This window comes from Ranitomeya imitator, chromosome 3, assembly GCF_032444005.1.
Source record: "Ranitomeya imitator isolate aRanImi1 chromosome 3, aRanImi1.pri, whole genome shotgun sequence".
NCBI classification, from domain to species: domain Eukaryota; kingdom Metazoa; phylum Chordata; class Amphibia; order Anura; family Dendrobatidae; genus Ranitomeya; species Ranitomeya imitator.
In genome coordinates, this window is record NC_091284.1 from 248,856,127 (window position 1) to 248,883,909 (window position 27,783).

General features: G+C 44.7%; 1 protein-coding gene across 3 annotated transcripts in view; it reads right to left on the reverse strand.

The window, feature by feature from the left end:
• The window catches only part of AMPD2 (adenosine monophosphate deaminase 2), a 285,686-nt gene that overhangs the window by 122,200 nt on the left and 135,703 nt on the right, over window positions 1-27,783 (reverse strand). Inside the window, exon 1 of one of the 3 annotated variants that reach the window (XM_069756335.1) lies at window positions 10,339-10,483. The exons of the other annotated variants lie outside the window; for them this stretch is intronic. Within the exon in view, the coding sequence (XP_069612436.1) occupies window positions 10,339-10,399 (61 nt within the window). The 5' untranslated portion in view covers window positions 10,400-10,483. Of the gene's footprint in view, window positions 1-10,338; window positions 10,484-27,783 lie in introns of those variants that run through there. 3 annotated transcript variants of the gene reach the window in all.

The following is a 27,783-nucleotide window of genomic DNA, read 5'->3' on the forward strand; positions in this document are numbered from 1 at the left end:
GAACGCCGACCCAGGGTGGTGCTCAAAGCAATCGGCCATCAACAACCATAGAGGTCTCAAGGAGACCTCTGGTTGTTATGGCAATGCACTGCTGACCCCCGATCATGTGACGGGGGTCAGCAGTGCGAGCACCTCCGGCCGCGCGACAGGGAGCGCTAGTTGAATGCCGCTGTCAGCGCTTGACGGCGGCATTTAACTAGTTAATGGGCGCGGGCGGATCGTGATTCCGCTCGCGCTCATTGCGCGCACATGTCAGCTGTACAAAACAGCTGACATGTCGCGGCTTTGAGGTGGGCTCACCGCCGGAGCCCACCTCAAAGCAGGGGATCTGCCAGCTGACGTACTATTCCGTCAGCTGGCAGAAAGGGGTTAAAGTTTGCCAATGACCATTTGGATGATCCAGAGGAGGCATGGGAGTAGGTCAAGCGGTCAGATAAGACCAACATAGAACTTCCTCGAGGGCCGCAAACCATGCGTGTTTTCAAGATTTCCTTAGCTTTGCACAAGGTACTGTAATCATTATGTGTGTAGGTGATTAAATTATCACCTGTGCAGTACAAGGAAATCCTGAAAACATGACCTGTTTGCAGCCCTCGAGGAATGCAGTTTGACACCCCTGATCTAGTTGTATCATAATAATGATTAAAAGCCTGATGCATTTTACTACAGTAAATTTATCACTTAAACTTAAGCATTAGCCATGTCTGAGGGAGTCGGAGTCGTGGTCATGGAAATTGAGGAGTTGGAATTGGAGGTTTGGCTTACTGACTCCACAGCCCTGATTGCAGTGCATAGTGAGTTCTCAGTCTCCTATGAAGCTCAGCATGTGGATGAGCCTCTCAGGGGTAACAAGATAGCAGCAATCTGGGGTGAATCTCCCACATGCCATTATAACCCATCGCTGCTCCAGGATCATGTAGTGGGAGGTCGATGGGAGTTGGTGCGCGTGAGCATTTGAATCAAGGGTCTCAAACGATCTTCCCCTCAGGCAGTTTCATGCGGCCCACAGGCACGTGAGCTCCTGTAATGATGTGGTCCAGTCTGGGGGGCATGGCTGCTTTATGGGGACCAGGCTGGTGTACTTGGATGCTATATGGGGACCAGGATTGTGAACATAGCTGCTATATATAGAACAGGATGGGGGACATGGCTGCTATATGGGGACCAGGCTGAGGGACATAGCTGCTATATGGGGACCAGGATGGGGTACATTACTACAGGATAGGGACATAACTACAAGATGGGGACAGGGTTTGGGGAACATTACTGCAAGATGGGAACCAGGATGGAGGACATTACTGCAATTGATGTCACCTTACATTACAAAGGTGACATTAACCCCACAACTATTACCCCACTTGCCACCGCTACAGGGCAAGTGGGAATGGTGAGGCTAAGTGGCGGAATTGGCACATCGTAGAGATGTGCGTTTTCTGGGGTGACTGAGGGCTGATGTTTTTAGCTGCGGGGGGCGGGGGGGCAGGGGGTTTGGGGAGGAAATATCCATGGCCCCTTTTTAGGCAATTAGTATTAGCCTTCAGCTGTCTGCATAACCTTTGCGGGCTATTAATTATAGCACACACTGTACTAATTGTATTTGTCACTGACATCTATATATGTACCTATTCTATATTTATTTACTGTACGTAATCCGTCTCTTCTATCCTGTAGGCTCCTGCAGTGATTTTACAGAAGCCGGCAGATAAATTACCTTTTTTTCTTCTATCTTTCTGTACAATATAAATATATATACAGTTAGGGCCAGAAATATTTGGACAGTGACACAATTTTCGCGAGTTGGGCTCTGTATGCCACCACATTGGATTTGAAATGAAACCTCTACAACAGAATTCAAGTGCAGATTGTAACGTTTAATTTGAAGGGTTGAACAAAAATATCTGATAGAAAATGTAGGAATTGTACACATTTCTTTACAAACACTCCACATTTTAGGAGGTCAAAAGTAATTGGACAAATAAACGTAACCCAAACAAAATATTTTTATTTTCAATATTTTGTTGCAAATCCTTTGGAGGCAATCACTGCCTTAAGTCTGGAACCCATGGACATCACCAAACGCTGGGTTTCCTCCTTCTTAATGCTTTGCCAGGCCTTTACAGCCGCAGCCTTCAGGTCTTGCTTGTTTGTGGGTCTTTCCGTCTTAAGTCTGGATTTGAGCAAGTGAAATGCATGCTCAATTGGGTTTAGATCTGGAGATTGACTTGGCCATTGCAGAATGTTCCACTTTTTGGCACTCATGAACTCCTGGGTAGCTTTGGCTGTATGCTTGGGGTCATTGTCCATCTGTACTATGAAGCGCCGTCCAATCAACTTTGCAGCATTTGGCTGAATCTGGGCTGAAAGTATATCCCGGTACACTTCAGAATTCATCCGGCTACTCTTGTCTGCTCTTATGTCATCAATAAACACAAGTGACCCAGTGCCATTGAAAGCCATGCATGCCCATGCCATCACGTTGCCTCCACCATGTTTTACAGAGGATGTGGTGTGCCTTGGATCATGTGCCGTTCCCTTTCTTCTCCAAACTTTTTTCTTCCCATCATTCTGGTACAGGTTGATCTTTGTCTCATCTGTCCATAGAATACTTTTCCAGAACTGAGCTGGCTTCTTGAGGTGTTTTTCTGCAAATTTAACTCTGGCCTGTCTATTTTTGGTATTGATGAATGGTTTGCATCTAGATGTGAACCCTTTGTATTTACTGTCATGGAGTCTTCTCTTTATTGTTGACTTAGAGACAGATACACCTACTTCACTGAGAGTGTTCTGGACTTCAGTTGATGTTGTGAACGGGTTCTTCTTCACCAAATTAAGTATGCGGCGATCATCCACCACTGTTGTCATCCGTGGACGCCCAGGCCTTTTTGAGTTCCCAAGCTCACCAGTCAATTCCTTTTTTCTCAGAATGTACCCAACTGTTGATTTTGCTACTCCAAGCATGTCTGCTATCTCTCTGATTGATTTTTTCTTTTTTTTCAGCCTCAGGATGTTCTGCTTCACCTCAATTGAGAGTTCCTTTGACCGCATGTTGTCTGCTCACAGCAACAGCTTCCAAATGCAAAACCACACACCTGGAATCCACCCCTGACCTTTTAACTACTTCATTGATTACAGGTTAACGAGGGAGACGCCTTCAGAGTTAATTGCATCCCTTAGAGTCCATTGTCCAATTACTTTTGGTCCCTTGAAAAAGAGGACGCTATGCATTACAGAGCTATGATTCCTAAACCCTTTCTCCGATTTGGATGTGGAAACTATCATATTGCAGCTGGGAGTGTGCACTTTCAGCCCATATTATATATATAATTGTATTTCTGAACATGTTTTTGTAAACAGCTAAAATAACAAAACTTGTGTCACTGTCCAAATATTTCTGGCCCTAACTGTATATGTGTGTTACTGGCATCTACTATATAATTGTCTAAGGGTCACTTCCGTCTTTCTGTCCTTCTGTCACGGATATCCATTGGTCGCGGCCTCTGTCTGTCAAGGAAATCCAAGTCGCTGATTGGTCGTGGCAAAACAGTCAAGACCAATCAGCGACAGGCACAGTCCGGAAGAAAATGGCCGCTCCTTACTCCCCGCAGTCAGTGCCCGGCGCCCGCATACTCCCCTCCAGTCACCGCTCACACAGGGTTAATGCCGGCGGTAACGGACCGCGTTATGCCGCGGGTAACGCACTCCGTAACCGCTGCTATTAACCCTGTGTGTCCCCACCTTTTTTTTACTATTGATGCTGCCTATGCGGCATCAATAGTAAAAAGATCTAATGTTAAAAATAAAAAAAAACAAAAAACCTGCTATTCTCACCCTCCGTCGAACGACGATGCGCTCGCGCCTGCCGCCATCTTCCGTTCCCAGCGATACATTGTGACATTACCCAGAAGACTTAGCGGTCTCGTGAGACCGCTAAGTCATCTGGGTAATTTCGCAATGCATCCTGGGAACGGATGATTGCGGCAGCCGCGCACGTATCGCCGGAGCTTCGCTGGATCCCATGGGGTGAGTATATAACTATTTTTTATTTGAATTATTTTTTTAACAGGGATATGGTGCCCACACTGTTGTATACTACGTGGGCTGTGTTAGATACCGTGTGGCTGCTATATACTACATAGGCAGTGTTATGAACTGCGTGGGCTGTGCTATATATTACGTGGCCACTGTTATACAGTCATGGCCAAAAGTATTGACACCCCTGCAATTCTGTCAGATAATACTCATTTTCTTCCTGAAAATGATTGCAAACACAAATTATTTGGTATTATTATCTTCATTTAATTTGTCTTAAATGAAAAATCACAAAAGAGAATGAAGCCAAAAGCAAAACATTGATCATTTCACACAAAACTCCAAAAATGGGCCAGACAAAAGTATTGGCACCCTCAGCCTAATACTTGGTTGCACAACCTTTAGCCAAAATAACTGCGACCAACCGCTTCCGGTAACCATCAATGAGTTTCTTACAATGCTCTGCTGGAATTTTAGACCATTCTTCTTTGGCAAACTGCTCCAGGTCCCTGATATTTGAAGGGTGCCTTCTCCAAACAGCCATTTTTAGATCTCTCCACAGGTCTTCTATGGGATTCAGGTCTGGACTCATTGCTGGCCACCTTAGAAGTCTCCAGTGCTTTCTCTCAAACCATTTTCTAGTGCTTTTTGAAGTGTGTTTTGGGTCATTGTCCTGCTGGAAGACCCATGACCTCTGAGGGAGACCCAGCTTTCTCACACTGGGCCCTACATTATGCTGCAAAATTTGTTGGTAGTCTTCAGACTTCATAATGCCATGCACACGGCCAAGCAGTCCAGTGCCAGAGGCAGCAAAGCAACCCCAAAACATCAGGGAACCTCTGCCATGTTTGACTGTAGGGACCGTGTTCTTTTCTTTGAATGCCTTTTTTTTTTCTCCTGTAAACTGTATGTTGATGCCTTTGCCCATAAAGCTCTACTTTTGTCTCATCTGGCCAGAGAACATTCTTCCAAAACATTTTAGGCTTTTTTAGGTAAGTTTTGGCAAACTCCAACCTGGCTTTTTTATGTCTCGGGGTAAGAAGTGGGGTCTTCCTGGGTTTCCTACCATACAGTCCCTTTTCATTCAGACGCTGATGGATAGTATGGGTTGACACTGTTGTACCCTCGGACTGCAGGGCAGCTTGAACTTGTTTAGATGTTAGTCGAGGTTCTTTATCTAACATCCGCACAATCTTGCGTTGAAATCTCGTCAATTTTTCTTTTCCGTCCACATCTAGGGAGGTTAGACACAGTGCAATGGGCTTTAAACTTCTTGATGACACTGCGCACGGTAGACACAGGAACATACAGGTCTCTGGAGATGGACTTGTAGCCTTGAGATTGCTCATGCTTCCTCACAATTTGGTTTCTCAAGTCCTCAGACAGTTCTTTGGTCTTCTTTCTTTTCTCCATGCTCAATGTGGTACACACAAGGACACAGGACAGCTGTTGCGTCAACTTTAATCCATGTCAACTGGCTGCAAGTGTGATTTAGTTATTGCCAACACCTGTTACAGGTGCTGTTAATTATACAAATTAGAGAAGTATCACATGATTTTTAGAACAGTGCCAATACTTTTGTCCACCCCCTTTTTTATGTTTGGTGTGGAATTATATCCAATTTGGCTTTAGGAATATTCTTTTTGTGTTTTTTTCATTTAAGACAAATTAAATGAAGATAATAATACCAAATAATTTGTGTTTGCAATCATTTTCAGGAAGAAACTGAGTATTATCTGACAGAACTGCAGGGGTGTCAATACTTTTGGCCATGACTGTATACTGCATGGGCAGTGTTATATACTACGTGGCTGCTATATACTGCGGGGGCAGTGTTATATACTACGTGGCTGCTATATACTGCGTGGGCTGTGCTATATATTACGTGGCCAGTGTTCTATACTGTGTGGCCTGTGTTATATACTACGTTGCCTGTTATATACTGCGTGGGCTGTGCTATATATTACGCGGCCAGTGTTATATACTGCGTGGCCTGTGTTATATACTACGTCGCCTGTGTTATCTACTGCGTTGCTGCTATATACTGCGTGGGCTGTGTTATATAGTACGTGGCTGTGTTATATACTGCGTGGCCACTGTTATATATTGCATGGCCTGTATTAACGCATCGGGTATTCTACAATATGTATGTATATAGCAGCCACATAGTATATAGCACAGGCCACGTAGTATTTGTCTGCTATATACTACATGGCTCCTATATACTTTGTGGCCTGTGCTACATACTATGTGGCTGCTATATACATACATAAATACATATTCTAGAATACCCGATGCGTCAGAATCGGGCCACCATCTCGTGTATATATATATATATATATATATATATATATATATATATATATACATATATATATATATATATATATATATATACACACACACATATATACAGTGGGGCAAAAAAGTATTTAGTCAGTCTGCAATAGTGCAAGTTCCACCACTTAAAAAGATGAGAGGCGTCTGTAATTTACATCATAGGTAGACCTCAACTATGGGAGACAAACTGAGAAAAAAAAATCCAGAAAATCACATTGTCTGTTTTTTTAACATTTTATTTGCATATTATGGTGGAAAATAAGTATTTGGTCAGAAACAAAATTTCATCTCAATACTTTGTAATATATCCTTTGTTGGCAATGACAGAGGTCAAACGTTTTCTGTAAGTCTTCACAAGGTTGCCACACACTGTTGTTGGTATGTTGGCCCATTCCTCCATGCAGATCTCCTCTAGAGCAGTGATGTTTTTAGCTTTTCGCTTGGCAACACGGACTTTCAACTCCCTCCAAAGGTTTTCTATAGGACTGAGATCTGGAGACTGGCTAGGCCACTCCAGGACCTTGAAATGCTTCTTACGAAGCCACTCCTTCGTTGCCCTGGCGGTGTGCTTTGGATCATTGTCATGTTGAAAGACCCAGCCACGTTTCATCTTCAATGCCCTTGCTGATGGAAGGAGGTTTGCACTCAAAATCTCACGATACATGGCCCCATTCATTCTTTCATGTACCCGGATCAGTCGTCCTGGCCCCTTTGCAGAGAAACAGCCCCAAAGCATGATGTTTCCACCACCATGCTTTACAGTAGGTATGGTGTTTGATGGATGCAACTCAGTATTCTTTTTCCTCCAAACACGACAAGTTGTGTTTCTACCAAACAGTTCCAGTTTGGTTTCATCAGACCATAGGACATTCTCCCAAAACTCCTCTGGATCATCCAAATGCTCTCTAGCAAACTTCAGACGGGCCCGGACATGTACTGGCTTAAGCAGTGGGACACGTCTGGCACTGCAGGATCTGAGTCCATGGTGGCGTAGTGTGTTACTTATGGTAGGCCTTGTTACATTGGTCCCAGCTCTCTGCAGTTCATTCACTAGGTCCCCCCGCGTGGTTCTGGGATTTTTGCTCACCGTTCTTGTGATCATTCTGACCCCACGGGGTGGGATTTTGCGTGGAGCCCCAGATCGAGGGAGATTATCAGTGGTCTTGTATGTCTTCCATTTTCTAATTATTGCTCCCACTGTTGATTTCTTCACTCCAAGCTGGTTGGCTATTGCAGATTCAGTCTTCCCAGCCTGGTGCAGGGCTACAATTTTGTTTCTGGTGTCCTTTGACAGCTCTTTGGTCTTCACCATAGTGGAGTTTGGAATCAGACTGTTTGAGGGTGTGCACAGGTGTCTTTTTATACTGATAGTTACAGGTCTGTGAGAGCCAGAAATCTTGATTGTTTGTTTCTGACCAAATACTTATTTTCCACCATAATATGCAAATAAAATGTTAAAAAAACAGACAATGTGATTTTCTGGATTTTGAAAGACATACTGGTAGGGGATTTAGATAGGGAGCCCCAATGGGAACAGTGATAATGTTGCTATATAAGGGAGTAAAATAAATGAGTGAATTCATTTCTGGGATGGGTCTGAGAGTTGAATCCAGCAGACATGTGCATTGCACAGAGGAAGCTTAGAACAGTACATTGTATTGTCTCTGCTCCCAGGTAATATTACTACATATTGCTGGAATTCAAGTTTCGACATGGGCACATTTGGAATTGTAGACCAGCTACGTAACGACATACCGGTGAATTAGTTACCTAGTGACAGGTTCTCTTTAAGAGACATGGTTTTAGATCATATATGTGTGATGTCAGAGTGATCCACATTGTGTATATCAGTTTTGGTAAATGTACTTCCTATAACCACATATATAGCGCCATTCCACAGCACTTACAAATATCAGCTTCTTCTCTGCTTAGTAATGACTTCGGGATTAGTGATGAGCGAGTATACTCGTCACTCGAGATTTCCTGAGCACGCTCGGGTGGTCTCTGAGTATTTGGATGTGCATGGAAATTTAGTTTCTGTCGCCGTAGCTGCACGATTTGCGGCGGCTAGCCAGCCTGAGTTCATCAGAGGAATGCCTGTTTGTTAGGAAATCCTCACATGTATTCAGGCTGTCTAGCCGCCATAAATCATGCAGCTACGAAGACAGAAACTAAATCTCCGACCACGCCAAAATATTCAGAGACCACCCAAGCATGCTCAGGAAATCTCGAGTAACGAGTATACTCGCTCATCACTATTCGGGATCATTCAGATGTGATTTTTCTTATACTTGAAAACGGATTGATTTTCATCAGTGTTTTTGATCCGATTTTCAGCAGTGTTTTATCTGTGTATCAGGTTTTGCCATCAGTGTTTTATCATATGCAAAAAAGCCTGACATGTTTCTTAAGCTCCTCCTAACAAAGACCAGGCTCACATGAGCATATCTGACGGTCTGTATTAGGGTATGTTTCCACGTGCAAGAAACGCTGCGTGTCTGACGCTGCATAGAGCCGCAGCGTCAGACACGCAGCGTCCAGATGTTACAGCATAGTGGAGGGGATTTAATGAAATCCCGTCTCCACTGTGCGTGGTAACACGCACGCGGCGGCCCTGCGACTCCGGACATGCTGCGCGTCTTTTCAGATCGCAGCATGTCCGTATATCTTGCGGCGACGCTGCGTCGCCGCAAGATATAGCACAGGGCCCTATGCGATGGGTGCGATGATGCCGGATGTGTGCTGTGAACACATCCAGCATCATCGCGTCCCAAAAGGGGGCGGGGCTTAGCGCAGAGCGGCAAAGACGCTCCGACGATACCGCCGGCCATCCTGATCGTGGACACGCAGCCTTAGGCTATGTGCACATGTTGCGGATTAGCCTTAGGAATTTCTGGTGTGGATTCTGCCTCTCCTGGCAGAAAACGCACCTGCGGATTTGTCGCGTTTTTTGTGCGGTTCCGCAGCGTTTTTTGTGCGTTTTTTACCCCTGCGGTTTTCTATAATGGAATGAATGGAATGGGTACAAAAACGCTGCAGATTCACAAAAAAGAAGTGACATGCTACTTCTTTTAAACCGCAGTGTTTCCGCAGCGGAAGTGTGCACAGCATTTTTTTTTCTCATTGATTTACATTGTACTGTAAATCAATTGCGGATCTGCAGTCTTTCTGCACCTCAAAAATGCTGCGGATCCGCAGAAAATCCGCAACGTGTGCACATAGCCTAAGGATAGTAACGCCCAGACTGACGGCAGGTCCCAGAAAACAAACTTACAGCCGCATAGACATGTGAAGCTGGTAAGTTCAGGTCAGGAGACCATCAGACCTGGCATAGCGGATTATATTCGGAATTGTGCAAACCTGGACATTCAGTAAAAAACAGACAGCACATGGCTGGCACACAATTGGCACCCAAGGGCGGTCTGATCTTTGTCATGGCCCCACAGTCTGACATTGGCGTGTTTGATCTGTGACTGGAATCAAATCTGTACATGACTCCATGATTTGGTGAGGTCCACAAATATATATGGACCAGTGAATAGCCTTATAGATGATGATGGGTGAGAACTGGCAGTCTAAATGAGCCCTACACATAACCATGCCATCCTGGCTCACACAGGAGTGACTGCTGCCATACATTGTGCACAATGCTAGACCATGAGGCGAAGACAGCAGCTCCAGCATGGCTGCTCCAGTGCCAGTCAGGGAGCATGTCACATCCCTGCTAGGAAATGTCTGCTGGGACCTGTCAGCCATCCCTAGTCTATGCCCTGAGGTGTGACCCTGGCACACTAACCTCAGCACTATTGGTCACCCCGCCATTTTCTGCTCCTTCTATTCTCCTGAGGGCTCCAGGTCGTGTTGCACAGACACAGGTGCTGCACACATACCACCCACCGTACGTGCCTGTGGTGACCACGTACACAGCCTCACTCGCCCATTGTCAGCCCATGGCACGACCATACTTGCCTGCTGCGCTCGGGGCTTGTAAGCTGGCTCGCTTTTTGAAAGGTGATTTGCTTGCGGCCATGGTGACTGGCAGTCCGTATCCGACAGTGCAGGGGCTGTGTGTGGGCGATCTGTGTGCCCGAGCAGTGCGCGCGGCAAGTATGGGTACAGTTGGTACCGCAGGCTCCTCCTTCTCTGCAAGCAACAGTGTGCTGAGGGGGTCCACGCAGAATGGAGTCGTGATGCTCAGCTGATATCTGATCCCATATCATTGCGTGATGGCTGCTTTCTTATGACTTTGTGTGAGACCCAAACAAATACAAAGGGCTGTTTAATCCTTTTATGATGCGTCCTCCTGAGACAAAATGTCTGAAGTGCTGCTCTCCATGTTAACCAGTGTCTTACTTTGACCACAAGTAATGGAGCATTAATCCTGCACGATTATCGGGGACGTTGCTCCATAGGAAGTGTCGTTCCCCAATAATTGCGCAGTGTAAACAGGCTGCTGGTCACCCGACAAACGGTCAGAATGCTGGATCATGAGGTGACTTGGTCTTATGGCTGGCATAAAAATCACTATTCCCAGTGTATCCGCCTGTGTAACGTCCTGTGCTGCCGAGAACAATGACAACGATGTGCACAGAACGATCTATCACTGATCGAAGTGCGTCCGGCCCGTGTAAACAAGATATTCAAGGACTGTCAATCAGCGGTCATTTTTGGCCACAGACCGTATAGTCTAAACTGGACCTATAGGATTTGCATTGGAAAACCAGCCCTAGACAATCCGTGGCAAAACGTTAGTTCGTCAGGTTATCAAGAAATGAGTGTTCCTTGTTCCCAGTAATTGTGCGGGGTAAATGCACCCTAAGCCTTCCAAAGCAATATTTCACCCAATGAACAAGCTTTTCACTTGTTTGGTTCATGATTACAATCCTGTTTATAATGTACTAGATTGTGGCCCGATTCTAACGCATCGGGTATTCTAGAATATGCATGTCCCCGTAGTATATGGACAATGATGATTCCAGAATTCGCGGCACACTGTGCCCGTCGCTGATTGGTCGAGGCAACCTTTATGACATCATCGTCGCCATGGCAACCATTATGACATCTACGTCGATACTGTGCCCGTCGCTGAATCAGAAACGTGAGATGTCTACGTCCTTTATGACATCATCGTCGCTGTGCCCGTTGCTGATTGGTCGAGGCCTGGCGGCCTCGACCAATCAGACGCGGGATTTCTACGTCCTTTATGACATCATCGTCGCTGTGCCCGTTGCTGATTGGTCGAGGCCTGGCGGCCTCGACCAATCAGAGACGCGGGATTTCTACGTCGATGCTGTGCCGGTCTCTGATTGGTCGAGGCCTGGCGGCCTCGACCAATCAGAGAGCCGGGATTTCCAGGACAGACAGACAGACAGACAGACAGACGGAAAACCCCTTAGGCAATTATATATATAGATGTTTATCGGAAAAAGATAATTTCCAATGCCAATATTCACACAATCTCCCGAAATAGTCAGATTTTTTTTCCGAGACAAATTGTCTTACATTGCTGATTTTGATCCGACTCTTGGATCAGCATGTAGGACATGTCTGTTTTTTTAAACGGACCTCTCAGTCTGAGGGAAAAAAAAAAATCAGACGTGAACAGCCTCATAGACTTTCATAGGTACGAGTGCGATTAGTGAAAAACTCGTATAGCACTCATACAAGAAAGACTGTAGTGTGAATGAGCCCCTATGCTACATTCACCCATCCAATTATGTGAATATAACCTAACACTGAGGGGGAAAAGAGCGTAGAGTTGGATGCATTAGAAAGTCCTTCAGCATCGCTAATATGTAGTGTAGTACTGCAGAGCTCAATAGCTGGTAGCCATTTAACCATGTTTATGCTGGTGGGCATTGTGTCCATTGAATTTGTGACATATGGTTTGTTTGAAAATTGCTGATGTACATAGTGTACGTACATGAGATGCCATAGAAAAGAGAAATGGGCAGCAATTTGCATTATACACACGGGGTCAAAATTGTTGATACCCCTTGTTTAATGACAGAAAAACCTACAATGGTTACAGAAATAACTTAAATCTGACAAAAGTAGTAATAAATAATAATAATTAAAGCCTTCATCCTCCCCTTTCCCTTTTCAAATAAAAATATTTGAAAATAAAATATCTATGAAAATGATCAAATGAAAGTCAGACATTGCTTTTCAACCATGCTGCCACAGAATAAAAAAAAATAAAATAAAACTCATGAAATAGGCATGAACAGAAATGATTGTACCCCTGAAAATAATGTGATAAAAGGGACAGGTTAAATCAAGTTGTGTCCAGTAACTAGCATCACAGGTGTCTACGTACAATCTTGGAATCAGTGAGTGGGCCTGTATATAGGGCTACAGATACTCTCTGTGCTGTTTGTGACATGGTGTGTATCACACTCAACGTGGACCAGAGGAAGCGAAGGAAAGAGTTGTCTCAGGAGATTAGAAAGAAAATTATAGACAAACATGTTAAATAAAGGTAAAAGTTATAAGACCATCTCCAAGCAGCTTGATGTTCCTGTGACTACAGTTGCACATATTATTCAGAAATTTAAGCTCCATGGGACTGTAGCCAACCTCCCTGGACGTGACCGCAGGAGGAAAATTGATGACAAATTAAAGAGACGGATAATACGAATGGTAACAAAAGAGCCCAGAAAAACTAAACTTCTAAACAGATTAAAGGCGAACTTCATGCTCAAGGAACATCAGTGTCAGATCGCACCATCCATTGTATGAGCCAAAGTAGACCTCATAGGAGATGACCAAGGAGGGCACCATTGTTGAAAAAAATCACAAAAAAGCCAGACTGGAATTTGCCAAACTACATGTTGACAAACCACAAAGCTTCTGGAAGAATGTCCTATGGACAGATGAGATAAAAATGGAACTTTTTGGCAAGGCACATCAGCTCTACGTTCACAGATGGAAAAATTAAGCATATCAAGAAAAGAACACTCTCCCTACTGTGAAACATGGAGGAGGCTCTGTTATGCTATGGGTCTGCTTTGCTGCATCTGGTACAGGGTGTCTAGATTCTGTGCAGGGTACAATGAAATATCAAGACTATCAAGGGATTCTAGAGAGAAATGTTCTGCCCAGTGTCAGAAAGCTTGGTCTCAGTCACAGGTCATGGGTCTTGCAACAGGATAATGACCCAAAACACACAGCAAAAACAGCCAAGAATTACATGTGTCCTGCAGAAGCGAACACACTTGAACACTGCGGAAGCATAGGAGGCGCACTCATTCCCGCCTGCAGCAATGTTCAGCAGAGCGATATGGCCACCTCATCACGCTGTTGATGTCACAGCTGCACCCCAGAGGGGTAAAGATGATGATGATAGGCAGGCACTCAATGGGAGCTGAAGATGAAGAAAACTGTCATTATAGATGGGGGAGGGTGGGGATAGTGTAAGGGGGCAGTATACGGGAAAAGGGATAAATATCAAAGCACCATGGGTGAGATATTGTTGGTGAATATTATGGAGTAGGGGCAACTTGTGGGGGATCGTATGGATTGGGGCACTGTGTGAGGGACAGCATAGAGAGGGGCATAGTGGGACGATGCCGAAAATTGAGACAATATGCAGATAGGTACAGCATGACGGTAAACAGTGGAGAAGGGACAGCATGAAGCAGGAATGTTGTGGAGGCCATAGTTCATGAGGGGGACAGAGATGGGAAATAAGCATGGACAGTGTGATGGTTAGAGTTCATAACGGGGTACTTAGGGTTATAGTTCATAATGGTGTACAGTGGGATAACTATAGTTCATAAGGGGGACTGCAAAAGTTATGGATCATAAGGGGTGACAGTCATACCACTTAAAGGAGGAAGGTGCCCGTTTGTGCCGCTTACACCTAAAGAACATCTCTAGAATCCGCCCTTTTCTCACTGTAGAAACAACAAAAACCCTCACTGTCGCCCTGATCCACTCCCGCCTGCACTACTGCAATGCTCTATTAATTGGCCTCCCCCTCACTTGACTTTCCCCTCTCCAGTCCATCCTTAATGCTGCAGCCAGGGTCATCTATCTAGCTAATCGTTACTCAAACGCGTCCGCTCTTTGCCAGTCGTTACACTGGCTGCCCATTCATTACAGGATACAATTCAAAGTACTTGTTCTCACCCACAAAGCTCTCCACAGTGCGGCGCCCCCTTACATCTCCTCCCTCATTTCTGTCTATCGGCCTAACCGACCTCTGCGCTTTGCAAATGACTTTCGACTAACCTCTGCACTAATCCGTACCTCCCACTCCCGACTACAAGACTTCTCCCGTGCTGCGCCGATCCTCTGGAATGCTCTACCCCAAGAAATTAGGACCATCCACAATTTGCATAGTTTTAGGCGCTCCCTCAAAACACATTTGTTCAGAGCGGCCTATCATGTTCCCTAATCAGTTATTTTGTTTGTGTGTAGCCCATTCACTACTTCCATCTATCCCCCACTCCCTGAAGATGGCTGGACCATCATTGTAAATACATAATTGTAAATACACACCTTTACTTTGTATCTCCCCACCTCATTGTAGATTGTAAGCTCTCACGAGCAGGGTCGTCTTGTGTTGCTTTAATTATTGTATTGTTAACATTGTTACTTATGACTGTTGTGATTGAAGCTGTTAAACTGTAAAGCGCTGCGGAATATGTTGGCGCTATATAAATAAAGATTATTATTAGGTGTAGAGGCCACAGTTGATGAGAGAACAGTGTGGCAACAATATGGGGAGGCAGTATGGAGACAATATATTTCATGAGAGAACAGTGTGGAGGCCATATAGAGGTGCTTGTCACAAAATTAGAATATCATCAAAAAGTTCATTTATTTCAGTTCTTCAACACAAAAAGTGAAACACCTATATTATATAGAGTCATTACAAACAGAGCGATCTATTTCAAGTGTTTATTTCTGTTAATGTTGATTATTATGGCTTACAGCCAATGAAAACTCAAAAGTCATTATCTCAGTAAATTAGAATAATTAACAAAAACACCTGCAAAGGCTTCCTAAGTGTTTAAAAAGGTCCCTTTTTACTAGGCTCCACAATCATGGGGAAGACTGCTGACTTGACAGATGTCCAGAAGGCAGTCATTGACACACTGCACAAGGAGGGTAAGCCACAAAAGGTCATTGCTAAAGAAGCTGTCCGTTTACAGAGTGCTGTATCCAAGCATATTAATGGAAAGTTGAGTGGAAGTAAAAAGTGTGGTAGAAAAAAAGTGCACAAGCAATCGGGATAATTGCAGCTTTGAAAGGATTGTTAAGAAAAGGCCATTCAAAAATTCGGGGAAGATTCACAAGAAGTGGACTGCTGCTGGAGTCATTGCTTCAAGAGCCACCACACACACGTATCCAGGACATGGGCTACAAGTGTCGCAATCCTTGTGTCAAGCCACTCATGACCAATAGACAATGCCAGAAGCGTCTTGCCTGGGCCAAGGAGAAAAAGAACTGGACTGTTACTCAGTGGTTGCACTTCATTTGGAAATCAAGGTCCCAGAGTCTGGAGGAAAAGTGGAAAGGCACACAATCCAAGCTGCTTGAGGTCTAGTGTGAAGTTTCCACAATCAGTGATGGTTTGGGGAGCCATGTCATCTACTGTGTTTTATCAAGACCAAATGTCAGCAAATCCGTCTACCAGGAAATTTTAGAGCACTTCATGCTTCCCTCTGCCGACAAGCTTTTTGGAGATGGAAATTTCATTCTGCAGCATGACTTGGCATCGGTCCACACTGCCAAAAGTACCAATACCTGGTTTAAAAACAACAGTATCACTGTGCTTGATTGGCCAGCAAATTCGCCTGACCTTAACCCCATAGAGAATCTATGAGGTATTGTCAAGAGGAAGATGAGAGACACCAGACCCAATAATGCAGATGAGCTGAAGGCAGCTATCAAAGCAACCTGGGCTTCCATAACACATCAGCAGTGCCACAGGCTGTTCGACTCCGTGCCATGCCGCATTGATGCAGTAATTGATAAAAAAGAGCCCCAACCAAGTATTAAGTGCATTTGCTGAAAAATACATTTCAGTAGGCCAACATTTTGGATTTTAAAATCATTTTTCAAGCTGGTGTTATAAAGTATTCTAATTTTCTGAGATAATGACTTTTGGGTATTCATTGGCTGTAAACCATAATCATCAACATTAACAGAAATAAACACTTAAAATGGATCACTCGGTTTGTAATGACTCTATAAAATATGAGTTTCACTTTCTGTAGTGAAGAACTGAAATAAATTAATTTTTAATTTTGTGAGAAGCACCTGTATATAGGAGGGACAATGTGGGGGTCATATTTTGCAGTGATCATAGTGTGCGGCAATTATTTATTCAGAGATGCAGCATGGGTGGATATTTTTATTCAGGGACATTATAATGACTCTGCTATTTTTATCCTCTTTGTGACCATTGTCTTTTTATTGACCTCATATCAGACAATAGCATCCCTTGACTGGTGAAAATGCAGGAGCTGTCGATTGTACACTATAGCTGTCACCTTGCTTTATCAGCCTTGATTGGCGTTGGCATCAACCATGGCTTTTTAACCCCTTAGATCAGCGGTTCTCAACTGGGGGTCGAACGACCAAAACACAGGGGTCGCCACCAGAGAGTCCTGTCCAGCCTCACTAGCCCTGTCCAGCCTCACTAGCGTTATTGCACATGGATCTACCGCTCGATCCGTTCCCCGCTCGTCTGCTCCTGTCTGACCAGCAGTTCTTGCTCTGCGCTCGTCTTCCTTCCCTGTCGCCTGGCAGCTGCCCTGGAAGTTGTCGCCGGGGCCGGTTCAGCTCCGGTAAAGTTGCCGCCGGACACCGCGGGCCCCGTAGCGGGCGGCAGGAAGACTCCACGGCTCAGCGTTGGTAGAGTAGCAGGGCGTGAATGAAGCTCCTGGAGGAGAAGCCCAGGAAGGTGAGCGGAGCACCCGGCAGCCAGGACATTAGTCTCTGTTTTGATGAACCCATTCGCTGTGTGTGACCGCTGAGCCGGCCCTCGGCGTGCGATCTGGGGGCGGTGGTGGTCGGCAGCTGTGTTGTTGTGTCTGGCAGTCCTGGATGGTGCGGAGCCATGATGTCTGCCCTTATACCGGGGGCTCCTAGCAGGCAGCAGCCTGTGGCCCTGAGCCCCTGTCCTCACATGACTCCGCGACACGGTCGCCCCCTCTACACATGGTCCAGGGTGGTACTGAAGGGGGTGAGGGTGCTGCTGGCCCTCCTGGAGCATTGGGGTCAGTTGTGTGCTGTCCGGTGTCTGATGAGACGTTCTGCACCGTCCGTCCGGCCCAAGCTGCCATTGCTCATACGTCCTATATATATACAGTGCTCTGCACCGTTGCCCCATAGCTCTGCCATATAGTGCTCTGCACTGTTGCCCCATAGCTCTGCCATATAGTGCTCTGCACCATTGCCCCACAGCTGTGCCATATAGTGCTCTGCACCGTTGCCCCATAGCTCTGCCATATAGCGCTCTGCACCATTGCCCCATAGAATGCTCCACATAAATCTGTGCTGCTGCAATAAAAAAATAAAAAAACACATACTCACCTCTCTTGCTTGCAGCTCCTCGGCGCCATCTTCCCGGCGTCTCTCTGCACTGACTGATCAGGCAGAGGGCGGCGCGCACACTATATGCGTCATCGCGCCCTCTGACCTGCACAGTCAGCGCGGAGAGACGCCGGGAAGATGGAGCGGCGCCCGGCGTGTGGAACGAGGGAAGGTAAATATGACATACTTACCTGCTCCCGCCGTCCCGCTCCTTCCCCCGGACAGCTGATCTTCGGTGCCGCAGCCTCCTCGAGTATATACGGTAATTGTTTTTGTGATTATTTATTATGTTTGATTTGTAGCAATGAGAATACAATACATAATGCATATCAGATATTTACATTCCGAATCATAACTAATAAAATTACAGTTTTAAAGTAGCCACCAAAATTATTTTTTGGGTTGGGGGTCACCGCAACATGAGGAACTGTATTGCGGGGTCACGGCATTAGAAAGGTTGAGAACCATTGCCTTAGATGCTATTGTCAATAGTGATTATGGTATCTAAATGGTTAGCAGAGTGTGAGGGCTCCCTCTTTAACCCCATCAGCACCCTGAGATATTGATTGTGTGGTCCTGATGTTTGTCATGGCAATTCATGGCCAAAAACTGTGTTGGAGTCTTCCAGCTATAGCGGCCTGTTCAGAATTTCTCAAAATGTAGGTTGTAAAAATAAAATTTTTCCTTCCTGTCATGCCACTTTGTGTTAATTCCTAAATAGCGCCTGAATGGTTAGTAAACTACCTGACAGCAGTTTTGAATACCTTGATGGGTGCTGTTTTTAAAATGTTATCACTTTTGTTGATTTTACTACATATAGGTCCACCAAAGTCACTTAAAAACTGAATAGGTCCCTAAAAAAGTAAGTTTTGTAAATTTCCTTGAAAAAAAATGAAAAATTGTTGCTACAATTTGAAACTTTACATCCTAACAAAATAAACTGATATTTTAAAAAATGGTGCTGATGTAAAGCAGACATGAGGGAAATGTTATTTAATGACCATTTTATGTGTTATGAATTAAAGGTATAATCATTCAAAGTTTGAAAATTTCTAATTTTTAAAATTTTTTGACACATTTCTGATATGCCTAAAATATCGACACAAATTTACTATTAACATAAAGTACAATGTGTTATGAAAAACAGTCTCAAAATACAAAATACTGGACACTGGGGGCAGAGATGCTGGACACTGGGGGCAGAGATGCTGGACACTGGGGCAGAAATGCTGGACACTGGGGCAGAAATGCTGGACACTGGGGCAGAAATGCTGGACACAGGGCAGAGATGCTGGACACAGGGCAGAGATGCTGGACACAGGGCAGAGATGCTGGACACAGGGCAGAGATGCTGGACACACTGGAGGCAGGATGCTGGACACATTGGGGCAGAGATGCTGGACACTGGGGCAGAGAAGCTGGACATTGGGGGCAGAGATGCTTGACACACTGGGGGCAGGACTGCAGACAGATGGGGCAGGATTGGAGACATGGGCAAAATGTAGATACGAGGCATGAAAGGAGACACGGGGCAGAATGAAAGACATGGGGCAGGATTGGAGACACTGGGGGCAGGATTGGAGACAGATCGTGCAGGATCATGGGGCAGGATACGATGGAGACTGATGGGGCAGGATGGGGAGTTCATATGGGGCAGAATGGATACTCATGAGGGCAGGATGGGAGAACATATGGCCGAAGCCAGGAATGAGATACACGGGTCCAGGATGGGGGATATTATTATTACCATAGGGGCTAATTAAGGGATATTATTACTGCAGTGATGTACCGTATATACTCGAGTATAAACAGACCCGAGTATAAGCCGACCCCCCTAATTTTGCCACAAAAAACTGGGAAAACGTAATGACTCGAGTATAAGCCTAGGGTGGAAAATGCAGCAGCTACCGGAAAATGTCAAAAGTAAAAATAGATAATAATAATAGATAATAATAGATAATAAAAAAATAGATAATAAAAGTAAAATTAATTGAGACATCAGTTGGTTAAGTGTTTTTGAATATCCATATTGAATCAGGAGCCCCATATAATGCTCCATAAAGTTTATGATGGCCCCTTAAGATGCTCCATATTAAAATATGCCCCATATAATCCTGCATAAAGGCCAATAATGGCCCCATAAGATGCTCCATTGACACATTTGCCCAATATAATGCTGCACAAATGTTGATTATGGCCCCATAAGATGCTCCATAAAGATATTTGCCCTATATAGTGCTGCACAAACCTTGATTATGGCCCCATAAGATGCTCCATACAGACACTTGCCCCATATAATCCTGCACAAACGTTGATTATGGCCCCATAAGATGCTCCATACAGACACTTGCCCCATTTGCTGTTGCTGCAATAAAAAAAAATAATCACATACTCACCTCTCGTCGCTCAGGCCCCCGGCACTTTCAATATTCACCTGACTTCGTTCCGGCGCCGCTCCATCTTCAGCGTCTTCTACACTGACGTTCAGGCAGAGGGCGCGCACTAACCACGTCATCGCGCTCTCTGACCTGAGAGTCACTGCAGAAGATGCTGAAGACGGAGCGGCGCCGGAACAAGGAGCAGGTGAATATCGCGCAGCGCTGCGCTCCCCTCCCCGTTATACTCACCTGCTCCTGGTGCAGTGCAGTCCCTGCTTCCCCGGCGCCGCAGCTTCTTCCTGTATTGAGCGGTCACGGTTACCGCTCATTAGAGCAATGAATATGCGGCTCCACCCCTATGGGAGGTGGAGCGGCATATTAATTACTGTAATGAGCGGTACCATGTTATGGTAGAAGCTGCGGCGCCGGAGAAGCAGGGACCGTGCCAGGAGTAGGTGAGTATAATTAGACAGCCCCTGCTCCCCCTCCCCTGCTGACCCCTGGGTATGACTTGAGTATAAGTCGAGAGGGGGACTTTCAACCCCCAAAAATGGGCTGAAAATCTCGGCTTATACTCGAGTATATACGGTATTTATTTTATTTTTTGAGGACACTGTTTTAAATGGGGGGTTGGTCCTGTTACTGTGTAGAGTGACACTATGTCGCCTCTTTTTCTTCATGTGGTGTAATGTAGAATTTGGGAAAAATTAAGTAATGTGTTCTGCAAGCGGAGCTCGAGATAACTGTGTTATTTCCTGCAGAGACAAGTCCTGGCTGGATGAAGTGATGGCAGTCTGTGCTGGATGAAAGATGAAGGACTTCACCTAGAGACATCACTGGTGAGTCAGTGTGTTAACTATACACTGACACTATACACTGTATACTATGTACAGAGGTCCTGTGTATAATGTCTCCGGTGATCACTGTATTACCTCTACACAGACACTGCATACCAAGTACAGATCTCTTGTGAATCACTTATGGTGATAGTATTGTGGTTTTCTTTTTTCTTCCTAACTGGAGGGTAAATTGACTAGATCAATGGATGTTTGACAGGTTATAGTTTCACACAGCCACTATTTTGCTGGAATAATCTGGTTCACGTATATGATGACCCCGTCGCATGACCCCGTCACATGACCAGGGAGCCCACAGTGTCTGAACAGCTCGGGGCCCTGGCTACTCTTAAGCCACATCTGACTATGAGTAGGCATTCTGGCTATACTAGAAGAGCTACTGCGCTCACTGATTGGCTGCCATGCTGTCGATGTGACTGGTGATTTATTCATGTGGTGATATGGTGGTTCTGATGATATATTTCCATGTGGCATGGCCACATTCATAAAAAAATTGGTCTAAATAAAATTAATTAACAAAGACGCAATGACAAAAAAAAAATCGAAAAGCGAGAACTACTTTTTGTCACCTGCCTAAAAAATGCAGCAAAAAAAAATCTATGAAAATGTAGTATTGCCATAATGGCACTGACAAGGAGAAACATGTCCAAGGGTCATTTGTATTAGATAATGAATACCTTAAAATCAAAACCCGAAAAACATGGATGCTGCCATTTAAATTTTCATCTCATGCAGCAGAAATACGAGAATCAGACAAAATGCATTGGAAAGAATGGATTTTGTTAGTGTAACTTAAGGTACCGTCTCACAGTGGCACTTTGGTCGCTACGACGGCACGATCCGTGACGCTCCAGCATCGCTCCAATATCGCTCCAGCGTCGTAGACTGCGGTCACACTTCGCAATGCACGACGCTGGAGCGATAATTTCACGACGTATTTGCAATGTAGAAGCTGTTGGTTACTATGCGCACATCGTATACAATATCGTGCACACCTTTGTTACACCATGCGATCATGCCGCCACAGCGGGACACTAGACGATGAAAGAAAGTTTCAAACGATCTGCTACGACGTACGATTCTCAGCGGGGTCCCTGATCGCAGGAGCGTGTCAGACACAGCGAGATCGTAAGTATATCGCTGGAACGTCACGAATCGTGCCGTCGTAGCGATCAAAATGCCACTGTGTGACGGTACCCTAACAGTCCTACAACTCTTGACTTATTGCAGATACACAGATAAGGAACCTGGCACAAATGGCTTCTACGCCACTTTCCTAACTAATTGCAACATTCAAAACCCCAGCTCTGTCTGCATTTTTCTGAATTTTTAGTCCATATTGATGTATGACGCAGCAAGGGCAATAAAAGTTAGGGTTAGACAGAGCAAAGTTGAGCCAAAATCAGACTGCAGGATGCAGTAGAAAGACTATTCTTGTCAATCAGGCCTGCTGTATAGCTGGGGCTCCCCCAGGTACAGAACCTGACCATAACACATTTATTGTTATTGTCTTGTATGTAGGTGTTGAAGATATGTTTTGATTTGCTGTGTATCTTTTGATATCTTACAGTATATGTTTTTGAATGCATTTATCATATCATTATTATTATAGTAAACTTTATTATTTCATTTAGCCAATGTGTGTGAATTCACTTTTCTTTCATCTTTGAATCCATTATATAACACGGTCAGAGGCACTGTCCTCGGAATGCACACTGCTCTTATACCAATCATTCATAAAAGTTTAGTAAAGAAGAAAAAGGCAATGTAGATTGAGATAATTTGCTAAAATAATAAAGAAGAATGATTTAACTGTTGATTATCCTGCTGTTCTAGTGCTGCCGCTTCAGTGTTCCCTGGGGTTCTTTGTGTTCCTGGCTACATCAATGATATACTGTATAACACGCATGACCACTGCAGCCAATCACTGGCGTCTGCCAGTATGTGTCATGAATAGCACATCATCACTGAAGCCAAACACACGAAGATCAGCAAAGGATTAAACAGGAAAGTCAAGCTGCTTTTACCTTTTTGACAGCTCTTTAAGCTTTCCTTGTATCAATAAAATTGAGATTAAAGAAGCAAGGTGATATTACGTGGATTTTTTTATCCCTGCAAATGGCACATCCATGTGTTCACTTGAATGACTTCTTTAATAGAATCTGCAACCAGGTTTCTGTTTCCCAATTGGAGAGCAGCATAAACTGGGGACACAGACTTCTTACTGTAGTTTTAATATCACTTTATTTGCTGCAGCTCTCCTAGTCCTCTCAGTGATGAGCTCAACCTAACCCAGCCTGCACCATGGACTGCAGCTTTCTGTGTACAATGGCAATAGCTACAAAGCTTCAAATACATGTTGGGGTGGGATTAGCTGGAGCTCATAAATATTGAGGACTACATAGCAGGATCTCATAATTGAGAGGACTAGCAGATCTGCTGCAGCTAAAACACTGTTTTTTCTAAAGTAGAAAGAAGCTGTCCAATAACACACTGCTGGAATGAGGGTCTCTGTCCCTATTTTATGCCACTGTCCAACAGGACATCATATACCATAAACAGATTCTGTTTAAGCAACTGATTAATGATTGGTTGTTTTAAAAGTAATTTCAGATAATGTACGGGGCATTTCCACCAACCATGGCCCGAGATGATTTTTAGAAATTCTGACCAATGATCATTAAGCTTATATGGAAATAATTGATTCACCATGGTAATTGACCAGTGTAAACAGGCTTTAAGTCCTGTTACTTGCAATCTTTGAAGCGCAATATCATAGGCTTTATTTTCTATTATGTTGCCAGAGAGCATACTTCAATACATTTATCATAAGAGGCATGGAACAGTTAGACACACAATATCGTCCAATTGGGAAATTCTCAGGCTAAAAATCTCCATAGGACTCGATTAAGGGGAGTCTCTCACCCCCAAAATTAAAATTAAACTAGCTATACAGTGATTTAGGGATCTTATCCCTTATAAAAATTGTATTAGAACTATAAAGTTTAGTGAGAAACGTATTCTTAATTCAAATGACGGGGCCGGTGCACCCCTGTGGTGCCCCAGGGTCCTGGTCGTCACAGTAGCATTGCTTTCCACACGGGGAGAATGATGTTACGCTTGGAAGCGATGAAGGATATCTTTTATCAGGTAATCACCATGCACACAACATGTTCATACTCGAGGCCACAAGGGGGAGCTTTTGATCCTATTCCTAGGTGACTCCCCATATATATTGTAGTTTGGAGGGAAAGAGAGGTCAGAGTGTCAGAGAGACAGAAGAGAGCAGAACGACATGGAGTGTCAGAAGATCTGAAGGGGCCGTGTAGTCTGAAGTACTACAGCCCCTGGAGAAAGAGACATACAGAAGGAAAGAACATTGTTCAGTGAGAGTGAGGGAGAGCGAGGCACAGGTGAGGACACCAGGGGGAGGACAGCAGCGAGCAAACTGTCTCCCTGGTAAAGCGCAGATAACCGGTAGCCAGAACACCGAGGTTGTAAGGGACTCTAAGGCTTATATCAGAGACCGGCAGGACAGCTGAACTGCAAGTTACCTGTCCGCCACACACACCTGAAGACTCAACACAGAGCCCTGGGCATGATAGAGTCCCTGTAAAAAGGCTTGAGTTACCTGTCATGCAGGTATTGTCCTGTCCTATATGGGGGACAGAAAGGAACTGTGAGGACCTTATCTGAAGCCATAGGTAGTAACACCACCGCGCTAGAGGAAGGCTTTTAACTCCACCTGGTAACGGGGACTCTGAATTCACTTCCAAGCCGGCCGGACCCTGCCTGCCCTGTGATCTGGTACCCTGGACTGTGGCTGCCTGAAGTCTTCAGTAAACCAGGTAAAGAGACTGCAAACTTGTGTCCTCATTCTTTACTGCGCCATTCACCATCTTCCATCTACACACCGGGAGCCCTGGGGATATACTTCACCTGTGGGAACTTACACCATCTAGCTGCCATAACATCACCCCTGGTGATGATAGCTGGTCACAGCTATTAGACGCACATGCTGCCTGTATCAGAGATTGCTCACACATTGAGTTTTTGCCTTATTTCTTCAACTCATTTTTCTGTGGAACAAAGTCAGCGTTTTACAGGACCATCAAAGTGAATGAGATTTCTTGAAACCTCATGCACATTCTGCTTATTTTTCTCTTTGCAGATTTTAACCTTCAAAGCATTTTTTCAAATGTGGAGCACATTAATTCTTTCAGCATTTTTGAAGCGTTTCCCACCCATTCAAATTAATGGGGTAGACAATGCAAGTAAAAACTCATGCAAAAAAACACATTTTATGCAGCGTTTTTCCTGCCATCGCTCTGCAAATATGAAATGCATGCCCTAATACAGCTAGCGACTGCATTGTGTAAAGCCGAAAAAGCTACTGAGCCCACTCCTTACAACCGGTCCCGCTTTATTACATAATTCTACTTCATGGGGCGGGAAGAGGTTAAATATGCTGTTGCTTTCAGAGGTGTGTCATACTTGTTATCTCTGATCTCTCTTTTTTTGGTCCATGGATGGAGTAAGTGTTAGTGGCTTGTTATTTGCATGTAACTTTTTGGCCCCGATTTATCAAAGCTTTTAAACCATAAAAACTTTGAAAAGTCTAAAAAAAAGTCTAAAAAAAAGTTTGCACAACGTGACGTTTTCAAACCAGTTTGAATCAGCTATGCTCATATTGGTGGAGTTTGGAGCAGACAGGGCATGACTACGTCGACCCATCACATTTAGCAAAACTGTAGGCATTTCTTATTCCAGAAATGTTACACCAGTCCCTCTCATTGGTATTAGGCATCACAGTGGGTAGAATTTCAGATATACATTAACGTTCAAAAGTTTAGGGTCACTTAGAAATTTCCTTATTTTTGAAAGAAAAGCACATTTTTTGCCAAAGAAGCTAACATTAAATGATTCAGAAATACACTCTATACATTGTTAATGCGGTAAATTACTATTCTAGCTGCAAACGTCTGGTTTGTAATGCAATAGCTTCATAGGTGCATAGAGGCCCATTTCCAACAACCATCTCTCCAGTGTTCTTATGGTACTTTGTGTTTGCTAACTGTGTAAGAAGACTAATGGATGGTTAGAATACCCTTGAAAACTCTTGTGCAAGTATATTAGCACAGCTGAAAACAGTTTGGCTGATTAGCGAACCCATAAACCTTACCTTCCTTTAAGCTAGTTGAGAATCTGGAGCATTACATTTGTTGGCTCCATTAAACTCTCAAAATGGCCAGAAAAAAAAGAACTTATGAAACTCAACAATCTATTCTTGTTCTTAGAAATGAAGGCTATTGCATGCGAGAAGTTGCCAAGAAACAGAGGACCCCTTAAAGCAGCGTTGGTCCCCACTTTATTCAATTCCCCTTTTACATGGGTGCCCAGGGCCACGGACCAGGTCACCACCGTGACATCCCCCTGTGAACACCGGACCTGGTACCGGGTGCCCCAAGGCCCTAGCGGGCGACTCACCCCTGGTATGGTCATGGGTTCAGTGCATTGTTCCGCCCCCTCAATTTGCATTCTTTGGAGTTCCTCCACTTGTGATACAGCGCTCACTTTCCCAGAGCAAGTGGTGCCCAAACTCTGCATATGTGTGCGCACAGATACTGCCACAGCCTGGATGTGCGCACAACGTGGGCGAGCAGTGTTCTCTTCCCCGGCTCCTCTTTGAGGCCGTCGCTCACTACAGAGATACACTGAGAAGTGTAGTCGGTGACCAATGTCAGAGAGGAGGCGAGAGTATAGAAAAAATATTATCTGTACAGCTCCTGTCTTTATTTCATCACCAAATAAGTGATTATCACAATAGCCACCAACCATAACCACTGTAAGAAACCCCATACATGAATACATGCAGTCATAGAAATGAGCCGAGTGTCATGCAGCTGCAGTGCAGTACAATGCAACCTCCACCAGGGGGAGCCTGGTAGGGAAGCCAGACTGCACACACAGAGCAACTGAACAGACGCCACCAAGTGGCGAGAGCGAAGTCAGGAAAACCAAGTCAGAGCACAACAGTACAAAAGGATTTAGACAGAATGAATAGTCAAGACATAGCAAGGGATCAGTAAACCAGGACGGGCAAAATACGGTACAATAGGGACAAACTGAAACGGAGTCAAAAAGCCAAGCCAAGAGATCAGAACCATGGAGTCAAGCAGATATACAGACAAGCAAAGAGACACTGGGAAAGGGCAGGCAAGAGGAGATAACAGACACAGGACAAGTCAGGGTTCACAATAGGACAAATCAAGGGCTTCCAGAGTCAGGTTCACACGCCAAAGACAGAGCTATAGCTGACACCACCCTCTGGATACCTAGAAGCTAAATAGCAAACCCGAGCCCAGAATGAGGCAGAGCAAAGTTAACCCTTGACATGATCCACCCAGAGAAAGAGCAGACAAGACTAAACACCGGAACGGATCATGACACCGAGGAGGAGAAGGCTCACGAGCCCACACTGCATTCGATTGGCTGGGCTCAGTCAGTGTCAATGCACACATGCCGATACTTGGGTTGAGTTCAAAGCAATGTTTTCTCTGTGCTAGCGAGCGCTGTCAATCAAAACAGGAAAAAGTCCCAAAAATCAGATTGAGGGTGTGTATCAGTGC